The sequence below is a fragment of the Scyliorhinus torazame genome, chromosome 16 (assembly GCF_047496885.1).
Source record: "Scyliorhinus torazame isolate Kashiwa2021f chromosome 16, sScyTor2.1, whole genome shotgun sequence".
Classification (NCBI taxonomy): Eukaryota; Metazoa; Chordata; class Chondrichthyes; order Carcharhiniformes; family Scyliorhinidae; genus Scyliorhinus; species Scyliorhinus torazame.
The window spans coordinates 84,009,134-84,020,647 of NC_092722.1; the positions used below are offsets into that span (position 1 = coordinate 84,009,134).

Consider the following 11,514-nt stretch of genomic DNA (forward strand, 5'->3'; position numbering starts at 1 on the left):
GACCCCCGCATTGAATCCGACGCAGATGAGGATTCACTTTTCGGATCTGAGGATCTTCAACCCAGCAGATATGACGTCCCAACTCATCAGTGCAGGATGATGCTGCAGCCTGAAATTAAGAGACAGAAAGCGGTACAAGCCCACAGAGAGCGGCCTGCTGCCACACAGAGCATGGTCCACGCCCCGCTCAGGGTTCCCGACTCTACGAAAGAAGACATGCAAGACTCCACACCGCAGTCCTTGCAGGAACAAGACGTGATTCCAGTATCACAAGACTCCGCAGCAAGCTCGTGGACAGACTCCACAATTGCAGAAACGCATGACTCCGATGTGCAGTCCTTGCAGGAACAAGACCATGAGGGTCTAGCAACCTCCTCTGACCAACTAGCGGCAGACGATGCAAGTCTGCCATGCTCACGTAAACAGCAAGAAGGCTATAACAGTCTACCACGCTCCACTGCACAGCAGGACGACCATGACGGTCTATCGTGCTACAATGAAGGGCACAGCGCTGATGACTGTTCAAGCCCAAATGAAGACAAGCCAAAGGAATCGCCTCTTCCAAGCCCGAAGAAAAAAGGATTATGCGCTGACCTTCAGGATCATTCTAGCCGAAGAGATATTAATAATGCTGCACAGTCACAGAAGGATGCTGAGGATTTGCTAAAGAAATTGCTTGTATGTCTAACTTGCAAGGAGCAGGCTGATAATTGCCATTGCTTTAGTACGGATCGAAAAAATGGACAAGACATTGATCCTCATTTAATGGAAATAACACAACCTGAATCATATCTACAGCAGGGACAACTGTCTCCCTTCAACACAAAACCGCAAAGTCCCAACTTCAGAGACCAGCAGTTAGTCAGTAATGACTCTTCAACCCCTGATGGGAATATTAATCGCATTGAACCTATGCACACTCCACTGATAAATGAGCAGAACATCGGAGCAAGAATCCTGAGGACACCGAGTAGCCAGATAAAGCACTTAAAACCCGCAGCAGTTTCAAGTGAACCAATTGTGCTTTCCAGTGATGGTGAAGATGCAGATAAGGTCGACCCGATTATCCATTGTACCACATTAACTCCAGAGATTAAGCATTTATGTCTGGGGAGTAGAATGTGGGCAATTGAGAACAGTAAAAGAGAGACTATGACTGTGCCAGTCCCAGCAAAATCAGAACCAGAGACTATGAAGGCATGTACATTAGAAAAGGATGCATATGAAGTAACTGAGAAGAAAATTGAAACGGACTGTTCTTTGGAAACTAGTACAATGACGAAAGAAACATTGGATCTAACATTTGATGCCCTACATATGGGAGAAATTGAGGGAAATGAACAAGGTTCTGTAATGTCTGGGGGAAGATTTAAAATTCCAAAGAAGAAAAGCCCAAATGAAGGACAACGGCAAGACAATGACAGTCCACCCACATTGTTTGCACCACCAGCTGAAAACTCTGACAATTTACCCAACCCTAGTGAACAGCAAGCAGCTACTGAGGATCTACCCACGGTATGTGAAATGAGTGACGACAGCATCCCACTTCCCATGCAAAAGGTGCAAAGTGACAGACCTCAGCTAGTGCGTACAGAGGCACTCGATGATCATGGTGAGACCACTGGTGACTCCGGTGACACCACACTACTTCCACCTTCAATTGCTCGAACCTCTCCACTAGTCAATGCATTGCTGCATGTTCCGACTCCAGACGTGCAGCTTCAAGAAATCTCAGCTGACTCCAGTGAACCTGCGAAGACTCCGGACGGGGAGCATCAACAAAAAACAGACCAGACACCAGATGGGGAGCAACCAAACGCCGACTCTGATTCACGTAACCCAGACTTTACTCCAGACAGGCAGTGTCGCAACCTCAGTGATGGCACGCTCAGGGTGACAGCAGATGCCACAACGAGAGGAGATGGATCACGTGACAATCACACTGGGTCAGCAATAACAAGCAGCAGCTACAGTCCAAGAGGAATACACCAATTTTCACCACAGCTATGTCCACACATTTGTTCCACACCGACAGTGCGGCCAATGACAGCTCATGCTGGACAAACCCAGTATTCAAGCCTGCAGCAGCCAGCAGTCTGTGCAGCATATTCTCAAACAGGCCAGCTCTGCGGATTGCCCACTAATGGAATCAAGACCGAAGGAGGACTACCGCCAGCGCAATCTGCACTACAGACTGGATGCCTTAGTTACTGCCCAGGATTTGCTGCACCACAGCCTGGCCAGACAGCATATTCCTATCAGATGCAAGGTTCTAGTTTCACACCATCACCAGACATTGATGCGAGCAGCAATTGTGTCTCCAAATCGACATGCTTCAACGCTTCTCAGCAGAACCACCCTTCCAGCACAGCTTGTGGCCAGAACCAGTATGCACAGTCTCATCCGACTTCAACATCTGGCACATCCATGACCTCGAATGATACTGTTGATGGTACCTCTTCAATGTCAATGACCTATCAGCTACAAGATGCCATCCGACAGCACCACCACAAACATAAAAAGAAAAAGACTCCAAATCGGACAGCGCAGTGATTCGACCACTTCTTGGTTCCTGTTGATGCCGTTCATAACCAAGAGAGACATTTGACCATGATGATTGATGGTTTATGGACTCACATGAATGATTTGGACTTATTGTTTAATCACCGTTCCCATGACTTGTATATACCCTACCTTGTCGACCTGTTCTTTGTTCAGTTTTTCTTAAAGTGTACAGAAAATATGAACATATAAAAAAAGGGAGGATGTGGTGATGCGCATCACTGTAAATACATGTAAGCTAGACAGACACTAGAGGGAGCACCAGAAACATCACACACACACACACTCAACCAATAGATAAGTTAGATAGGAGGCAACCAATGGACATTCATGATACACAAGGAGGTGACACGACCACAGGGGGGCATTACACCAAGCCATACATACAGGACACCACACACATGATCAGCCCCTTTGGCCAGTGGAGACAGTCAGTGAGGAGAGGCACAGGGTTGATTCAATATTACACCCACCACGTGGAAGACAGCAGCTGGTTAGTCAGTTTAGGTAGCTACAATAGGATTAGCAGTAGTGTCGAACTCAAGTTATAAAAGTGTACATAGTGTAAATAAATGAGTTGAAGTTATTTATACGTCTCGGCCTTCCTTGACAAATGCAACACAAGGAAGCCGCTTATGTTACAAAGGAAACATAACAAAACAACTCTCTGTCACACTCCCTCTCTCACTCTCCCTCTCTGTCACTCTCTCACTCTGTCACTCTCTCTGTCACTCGCTCTCTCACTGCCTCTCTCTCTCACTGCCTCTCTCTCTCTAACTCTCTCTCTCACTCTCTCTGTCACTCTCTCTCTCTCTCACTCTCTATCTCACTCACTCTCACACACTCTCTCACTCTCGCTCTCTCTGTCACTCTCTCTCTCTACTGTCTCTGCCACACACTCTCTCTCACTCTCTCTCTCTGTCACTCTCTCTGTCACACTCTCTCTGTCACACTCTCTCTGTCACACTCTCTCTGTCACACTCTCACTCTCCCTGTCTCCCTCTCTCCCTCTCACTATCTCTGTCACTCTCTCTCTCACTCTCTCTGTCACTTTCTCTCTCTCACGCTCTCTGTCACTCTCTCTCTCACTCTCTCTACCTGTCTCTCTGTCTCACTCTCTCTCGCACTCTCTCTCTCTCTTTCTCACTCTCTCTGTCACTCTCTCTCATTCTCTCCCCCTCTCTCTCTCACTCTCTCTCTAACTCTCTCTCGCTCACTCTCTCTGTCACTTTCTCTCTGTCATACTCTCTCATTCTCTCTGTCACTCACTCACTCTCTCACTCTCTCTCCCTGTCTCCCTCTCTCTCTCTCACTCACTATCTCTGTCACTCTCTCTCTGGCACACTCACTCTCTCTCTCTCACTCTCACTCTCTCTCACTCTCACTTTCTCTCTCTCACTCTGTCATTCTCTCAATCTTTCTGTCACTCTCTCTCTCACCCTCTTTGTCACTCTCTCTGTCTCTGTCTCTCTCTCATTTCTCTGTCACTCTCTCTCTCTTGTCATGATATCCACAGCAGCATATCATGGTGCAATCACACACACACTGATGGACAGGTAGTTGGACCAACCAGCACACACATAACATCGCAGCCAATCACCAGTGAGAGCACACGCACTATAAAACAGGGAACACCACAGTTCCCGCTCATTCCAGCAGGAGATAGTTCAGAGCACAGAGCTCACAGCGCGCCACTCAGACATAGACCATGTGCTGAGTGCCTCACTGAGATAGTGATAGGGCTGGGTCCACAGGTTAGCTGGTGAAGCACGTACCCAAGACAGTAGTTAGTTGTTACAGTTGTTTAGACAATAAAACAGAGTTGTACCATCTACAGCCGTGTTGGATCGTTTGTGCATCAGAACATCCAACACGACATGATACCAGTAGTGGACGCTAACCAGCGACTGTGAGACCTACCTGCACCCTTTCAGAAACCCACCATCCTGCGCCATGGACACCATCAGCCCGCCGCAGCCGCTCCGAATCGCTGGTAATCTCGGCGTAAACTGGAAGCTGTTTAAACAGAGATTCCAGCTCTTCCTAGAAGCCACAGACAGGGAGAATGCATCGGACACCAGGAAGATCGCCCTCCTCCTCTCCACGGCGGGGCAACACGCCATCCACATCTACAACTTCCTGGCATTCGCGGAAGGCGAGGACAAGACAAAATATAAGACGGTGCTTCTGAAGTTTGAGGAACACTTCAGCGTGGAAGTCAATGAGAGCTTCGAGAGGTACCTCTTCCAGCAGCGCCTGCAGGGAGTCCTTCCAGGATCCTACGATTTCAAATAATAATGTGGCTTTGTGTGAGTTGTGTGTAACATCGAGCTGGCAGGGAGGGACATTATTTGGGGCTGGGGGCACTGTGGGGGGAGTTGGTCCGGGGAACGCGAGCCGGCCGAAGGGGGGTACTAGTTTTGCGTACCTGGTCCTCAAGCAGCCTCCGCCATGAAGCATGGTGCGGCCGCTGCAGGCCGCCGCCATCCCCATACGTGGCCACGGACCCGGCAGTTCTCCGGGGGCGTATTGGCAGCTGGAGCCAGGTGCTCTACGCTGCCGCCTGCTAGGCCCCAGCAAAACGGAGGATCAGTGGTTGTTTTGCACCAGTTTTTCTGGCGTAAAACGCCACCGTTCCCATGTCGGCGTGGAGACAAAGCCCCAGAATCGGAGAATCCAACCCCGTTTTTCTCTCTCTCTCCCTGTGTGTCTCTCCCTGTGTGTCTCTCCCTCTGTCTGTCTCCCTGTGTGTCTCTCCCTCTCTCTCTCTCTGTCCCTCCCTGTCCCTGTGTGTCCCTCCCTCTGTCCCTCTCCTTGTTTCTCTCTCTCTCCCTGTGTGTCTCTCCCTCTGTCTCTCTCCCTGTGTGTCTCTCCCTCGCTGTCCCTCCCTGTCCCTGTGTGTCTCTCCTCTGTCTCTCTCCCTGTCTCTCTCTCTCTCTCTCTGTCCCTCCCTCTGTCCCTCTCCTTGTTTCTCTCTCTCTCCCTGTGTGTCTCTCCCTCTGTCTCTCTCCCTGTGTGTCTCTCCCTCTGTCTCTCTCCCTGTCCCGGTGTGTCTCTCCCTCTGCCTCTCTCTCTCTCTCTGTGTCCCTCCCTCTGTCCCTCTCCCTGTCTCTCTCTCTCTCCCTGTGTGTCTCTCTCTCTGTCTCTCTCCCTGTCCGCCTCTCCCTCTGACTCTCTCCCTGTCTCTCTCTCACTCTCTGTCCCTCCCTCTGTCCTTCTCCCTGTCTCTCTCTCTCTCCCTGTGTGTCTCTCCCTCAGTCTCTCTCCCTGTCCGTGTGCCTCTCCCTCTGACTCTCTCCCTGTCTCTCTCTCTCTCCGTGTCTCTCCCTCTGTCTCTCTCCCTGTCTCTCTCTCTCTCTCCCTGTGTGTCTCTCCCTGTGTGTCTCTCCCTCTGTCTCTCTCCCTGTCTCTCGCTCTCCCTGTGTGTCTCTCCCTGTCTCTCTCTCTCTCCCTGTGTGTCTCTCCCTGTCTCTCTCTCTCTCCCTGTGTGTCTCCCCCTCTGTCTCTCTCCCTGTCTCTCGCTCTCCTGTGTGTCTCTCCCTCTGTCTCTCTCTCCCTCTGACTCTCTCCCTGTCTCTCTCTGTCCCTCCCTCTGTCCCTCTCCCTGTCTCTCTCTCTCCCTGTGTCTCTCCCTCTGTCTCTTTCCCTGTGTGCCTCTCCCTCTGACTCTCTCCCTCTCTCCGTGTGTCTCTCCCTCTCCCTCCCTGTGTTTCTCTCCCTCTGTCTCTCTCTCCCTGTGTGTCTCTCCCTCTGTCTCTCTCCCTGTCTCTCGCTCTCCCTGTGTGTCTCTCCCTCTGTCTCTCTCTCTCTCTCCCTGTGTGTCTCTCCCTGTCTCTCTCTCTCTCCCTGTGTGTCTCTCCCTCTGTCTCGCTCCCTGTCTCTCTCGCCGTGTGTCCCTCCCTCTGTCTCTCTCTCTCTCCCTGTGTGTCTCTCTCCCTGTCTCTCGCTTTTTCCCTGTGTGTCTCTCCCTCTGTCTCTCTCTCTCTCCCTGTGTGTCTCTCCCTCTGTCTCTCTCTCGCTCCCTGTGTGTCTCTCCCTCTGTCTCTCTCTCTGTAGCACTATTGATCACACACGAGGCGAAACGTAAAGAACTTCAATCGAGGCTTTATTGAGCAGACTTGTTCAGACACGTTCCCCAGAAGCTCAGTCACAGAATGCAGCTGCGGGGAGTAAACCGGGTTCTTATACCCCTCCTATCTGGGTGGAGCCCAGTAGGTGGAGGATCCAATCGGGATCCACATCTGTCCTCCAATAGCTCCTTGGCATTCATGGTGTACTGTATTACCCCTCATACATACCACCACATTCGCCCCTTGTTAAAAAGAACCCGGCAGGGTGGTGGGTGGTATGGTGGTAGGGGTTTACAGGGTCGGTGCCTTAACCATTGAACTATATACAATCATGCCGCTTTTACTGGGCCACTGAATTATTCACATTTTACCCGATTAGCAGCGTTAACTATTTACAACAATGCCGCTTTACTGGGCCACTGAATTATATACATCTTAAGTCGATTTGATGAGTCGAGATGGTGCTCTGGTCGCCCTCTCCGATCGTCTCAGCCCGGGTGGTGGTGGTGGTGCTGGCTCGGGTCCAGTCGACTCTGGGAGCATCGCGCTGTCCCCTTCTGTTTCCTTATTCCTGGGCGGGCCTGGGAGGAGAACCGATCCCCCCGGGAAGGGGGTGGCTGTGGGGTGCACCGGCGGGAGTGAGGGGGAGGTGATTTGTGTTGGGGGGGGTGGGGAGCTCCGGCGGGCGCCAGGTCCCGCAGAGAGACCGTGTCCTGTCGGCCACTGCGGGTTGGCGTGGAGTAGATGTACCTTTTCCACCAGCGGGTCTGATTTGTGCGCCCGCACATGTTTCCGGAGCAGGATGGGTCCCGGGGCCGCCAGCCAGGTCGGAAGTGACGTTCCAGAGGAGGACCTCCTAGAGAAGACAAGGAGGCGCTCGTGAGGCGTTTGGTTAGTGGTGGTACACAACAGGGACCGGATAGAATTAAGGGCATCCGGGAGGACTTCCTGCCAGCGGGAAGTTGGGAGACTCCTAGACCGTAGGGCCAGTAGGACGGTCTTCCAGACCGTTCCGTTCTCCCTCTCTACCTGCCCGTTCCCCCGGGGGTTGTAGCTGGTCATCCTGCTCGAGGCTATGCCCTTGCTGAGCAGGAATTGACGCAGCTCATCACTCATGAAGGAGAACCCCCTGTCGCTATGGATGTAGGCGGGGAAACCGAACAGGGTAAAGATGGTGCCGAGGGCTTTAATGACCGTGGCCGCGGTCATGTCGGGGCAGGGGATGGCGAAGGGGAAGCGGGAGTATTCGTCAACGACGTTCAGGAAGTACGCGTTGCGATCGGTGGAGGGGAGGGGGCCTTTGAAATCCAAACTGAGGCATTCAAAGGGACGGGAAGCCTTTATCAGGTGCGCTCCATCTGGCCTGAAAAAATGCGGTTTGCATTCTGCGCAGATTTGGCCGTTCCTGGTGACTGTTCGGACGTCCTCGACGGAGTAAGGGAGGTTGCGAGCCTTTATGAAGTGGTAGAAACGAGTGAACCCCGGGTGGCAGAGGTCCTCGTGGAGGGCTTGGAGACAGTCCACTTGTGCGATGGCACAAGTGTCGCGAGATAGGGCATCGGACGGCTCGTTCAGCTTTCCGGGACGGTACAAGATCTCGTAGTTGTAGGTGGAGAGTTCGATCCTCTCAAGACCGCAGGATCTTGTCGTTTTTTATCTTGCCCCGCTGTGCATTATCGAACATGAAGGCTACCGACCGTTGGTCAGTGAGGAGAGTGAATCTCCTACCGGCTAGGTAATGCCTCCAATGTCGCACAGCTTCCACTATGGCTTGGGCCTCCATTTCTACTGAGGAGTGGCGAATTTCCGAAGCGTGTAGGGTCCGGGAGAAAAAGGCCACGGGTCTGCCCGCTTGGTTGAGCGTGGCCGCCAGAGCTACGTCGGACGCGTCGCTCTCGACTTGGAAGGGGAGAGACTCGTCGATGGCGCGCATCGTGGCCTTTGCGATATCCGTTTTGATGCGGCTAAAGGCCTGGCGGGCATCTGTCGACAGGGGAAAAGTAGTGGACTGGATTAGTGGGCGGGCCTTGTCTGCGTACTGGGGGACCCACTGGGCGTAATAAGAAAAGCCCAGGCAGCGTTTCAGGGCTTTGGTACAGTGGGGGAGAGGGAACTCCATGAGGGGGCGCATGCGTTCGGGGTCGGGGCCTATCACTCCATTACGCACTACGTAGCCAAGGATGGCTAGACGGTCGGTGCTAAACACGCATTTTTCCTCGTTGTAGGTGAGGTTGAGGCCGTTAGCGGCCTGGAGGAATTTGCGGAGGTTGGCGTCGTGTTCCTGCTGGTCGTGGCCGCAGGTGGTGACGTTGTCGAGGTACGGGAACGTGGCCCGTAAACCGTGCTGGTCGACCATTCGGTCCATCTCTCGTTGGAAGACCGAGACTCCCGTTGTGACGCCGAATGGAACCCTTAAGAAGTGGTATAGCCCCCCGTCTGCTTCGAAGGCAGTGTACTTGCAGTCCCCGGGGCGAATGGGGAGCTGGTGGTATGCGGACTTAAGGTCCACGGTGGAGAAGACCTTGTACTGTGCAATCCGATTGACCATGTCGGATATGCGGGGAAGAGGGTACGCATCTAGCTGCGTGTACCTGTTGATGGTCTGACCGTAGTCTACGACCATCCTTTGCTTCTCCCCTGTCTTCACTACTACCACCTGGGCTCTCCAGGGACTATTGCTGGCCTGGATTATGCCTTCCTTCAGCAGCCGCTGGACTTCGGACCTGATAAACGTCCGGTCCTGGGTGCTGTACCTTCTGCTCCTAGTGGCGACGGGTTTGCAATCCGGGGTGAGGTCCGCAAACAGGGAGGGCGGTTCGACCTTGAATGTCGCGAGGCCGCAGATAGTCAGTGGGGGTATAGGGCCGCCAAATTTGAATGTTAAGCTCTGGAGGTTGCATTGGAAATCCAACCCCAGGAGGGTGGGAGCGCAGAGGTGGGGGAGGACATACAGCCGGTAATTTTTGAACTCTCTCCCCTGCACCGTTGCGATGCAGAATCCTTTGATTTCAACGGAGTGGGACCCCGCCGCCAGGAAAATTTTTGGGTGCTTGGCCGAATTACAAGGGAACAGCGTCTTACCGTGTCCGGGTGAATAAAGCTCTCCGTGCTCCCAGAGTCGATCAAACACAGCGTCTCGTGGCCGTTCACCAGCACCTTTGTCGTTGTCGTCTGGAGCGTCCGGGGCCGCGACTGGTCGAGGGTCACCGATGCCAAACGTGGCTGGTGCATCAGATCGTTGTCTTCAGGCAGTGTGGAGCCGTCCACGCCGGGGTCCTTGCCTGTCAGCCAAGATGGCGGCGTCCATGGATCGCACGCGGTCGGGGGTGGACAAAATGCCCGCTCCCATGGATCGCACGCGGCCCGTGGGTAGGAAGATGGCGGCGCCAGTCCCCCCCTCGTTGTGTCCGGGGTCCAAAATGGCGGCGCCCGTTGGCCGCTCGTGGGTCGCTGGGGGGGTTGAGCCCGTGGTCCCATTTGTTCCCCGGAGATTGCGGCGACCCCACGGGACTGGCACACCGCTGCGTAGTGCCCCTTTTTACCACAGCTTTTACAGGTGGCCGAGCGGGCCGGGCAGCGCTGGCGGGGGTGTTTTGGCTGCCCGCAAAAGTAGCAGCGGGGGCCCCCCGGGTGGTCTGGGATTCTGGCTGCGCACGCTTGCGGAGGGGTTGGGGTTGCCGGGGGGTCGGTCGCGGCGGGGGTCCACGGAGCCCAAGGGGCTGTAGTGCAGTCGGGGGCATAGGCGCGGGCGTTTTGGGAGGCCACGTCGAGGGAGGCTGCGAGGGCCCGTACCTCTGTGAGTCCGAGAGAGTCTTTCCCTAAAAGTCTCTGGCGAATTTGCGACGATGCCAAACCTGCTACGTAAGCGTCTCTGATCAGGAGGTCCGTATGTTCGTTCGCCGTAACCGCTGGGCAGTCGCAGTTTCGTCCCAGGATCGTTAGAGCGTTGAAGAAATCGTCTAGCGATTCCCCGGGGATTTGTCGTCTCGTCGCGAGCTGGTAGCGTGCGTAGACCTGGTTGACGGGCTTAATGTAGATCTCCTTCAGCAAGTTGAGCGCTGCTGGGAATTCTTCCGCGTCCTCGATGAGAGCGTAGATTTCGGGACTCACTCTGGAATGCAGGACCGGCACCTTCTGGTCTTCTATTGGTCTGCCGGGGGCCGATTCGCAGGCACTCCGGGTGACCCGGAGCTCCATATTCCTTTTTAAGTCTGCTCAATAAATTGTAGCACCATCGATCACACACGAGGCGAGACGTAGAGAACTTCAATCGAGGCTTTATTGAGCAGACTTGTTCAGACACGTTCCCCAGCAGCTCACTCACAGAATGCAGCTGCGGGGAGAAAACTGGGTTCTTATACCCCTCCTATCTGGGTGGAGCCCAGTAGGTGGAGGATCCAATCGGGATCCAGCATCTGTCCTCCAATAGCTGCTCGGCATTCCTGGTGTACCGTATTACCCCTCATACATACCAACACATTCTCTCTCTCCCTGTGTGTCTCTCCCTCTGTCTCTCTCCCTGTCTCTCTCTCTCTCCCTGTGTGTCTCTCCCTCTGTCTCTCTCCCTCTCTCTCCCTGTGTGCCTCCCTCTGTCTCTCTCTCTCTCCCTTTGTGTCTCTCTCTCCCTGTCTCTCTCTCTCTCCCTGTGTGTCTCTCACTCTGTCTCTCTCCCTGTCTCTCTCTCTCCCTGTGTATCTCGCTCCCTGTCTCTCTCTCGCCCTGTGTGTCCCTCCCTCTGTCTCTCTCTCTCTCCCTTTGTGTCTCTCCCTCTGTCTCTCTCCCTGTCTCTCACTTTTTCCCTGTGTGTCTCTCCCTCTGTCTCTCTCTCTCCCTGTGTGTCCCTCCCTCTGTCTCTCTCCCTGTCTCTCTCTCTCTCCCTGTG

At 53.9% G+C, this 11,514-nt stretch overlaps 1 protein-coding gene across 1 annotated transcript; it reads right to left on the bottom strand.

The window, feature by feature from the left end:
* Positions 1 to 6,646: 6,646 nt before the first annotated feature.
* Positions 6,647 to 11,054, bottom strand: LOC140392916 (uncharacterized). Its single transcript, XM_072478692.1, has 2 exons — positions 9,714 to 11,054; positions 6,647 to 7,488 (listed from the first exon to the last, which is right to left on the bottom strand). The coding sequence occupies exons 1-2, from the start codon at positions 10,827 to 10,829 to the stop codon at positions 7,198 to 7,200; spliced, it is 1,407 nt and encodes a 468-aa protein (XP_072334793.1). The 5' UTR covers positions 10,830 to 11,054; the 3' UTR covers positions 6,647 to 7,197.
* Positions 11,055 to 11,514: the final 460 nt, after the last annotated feature.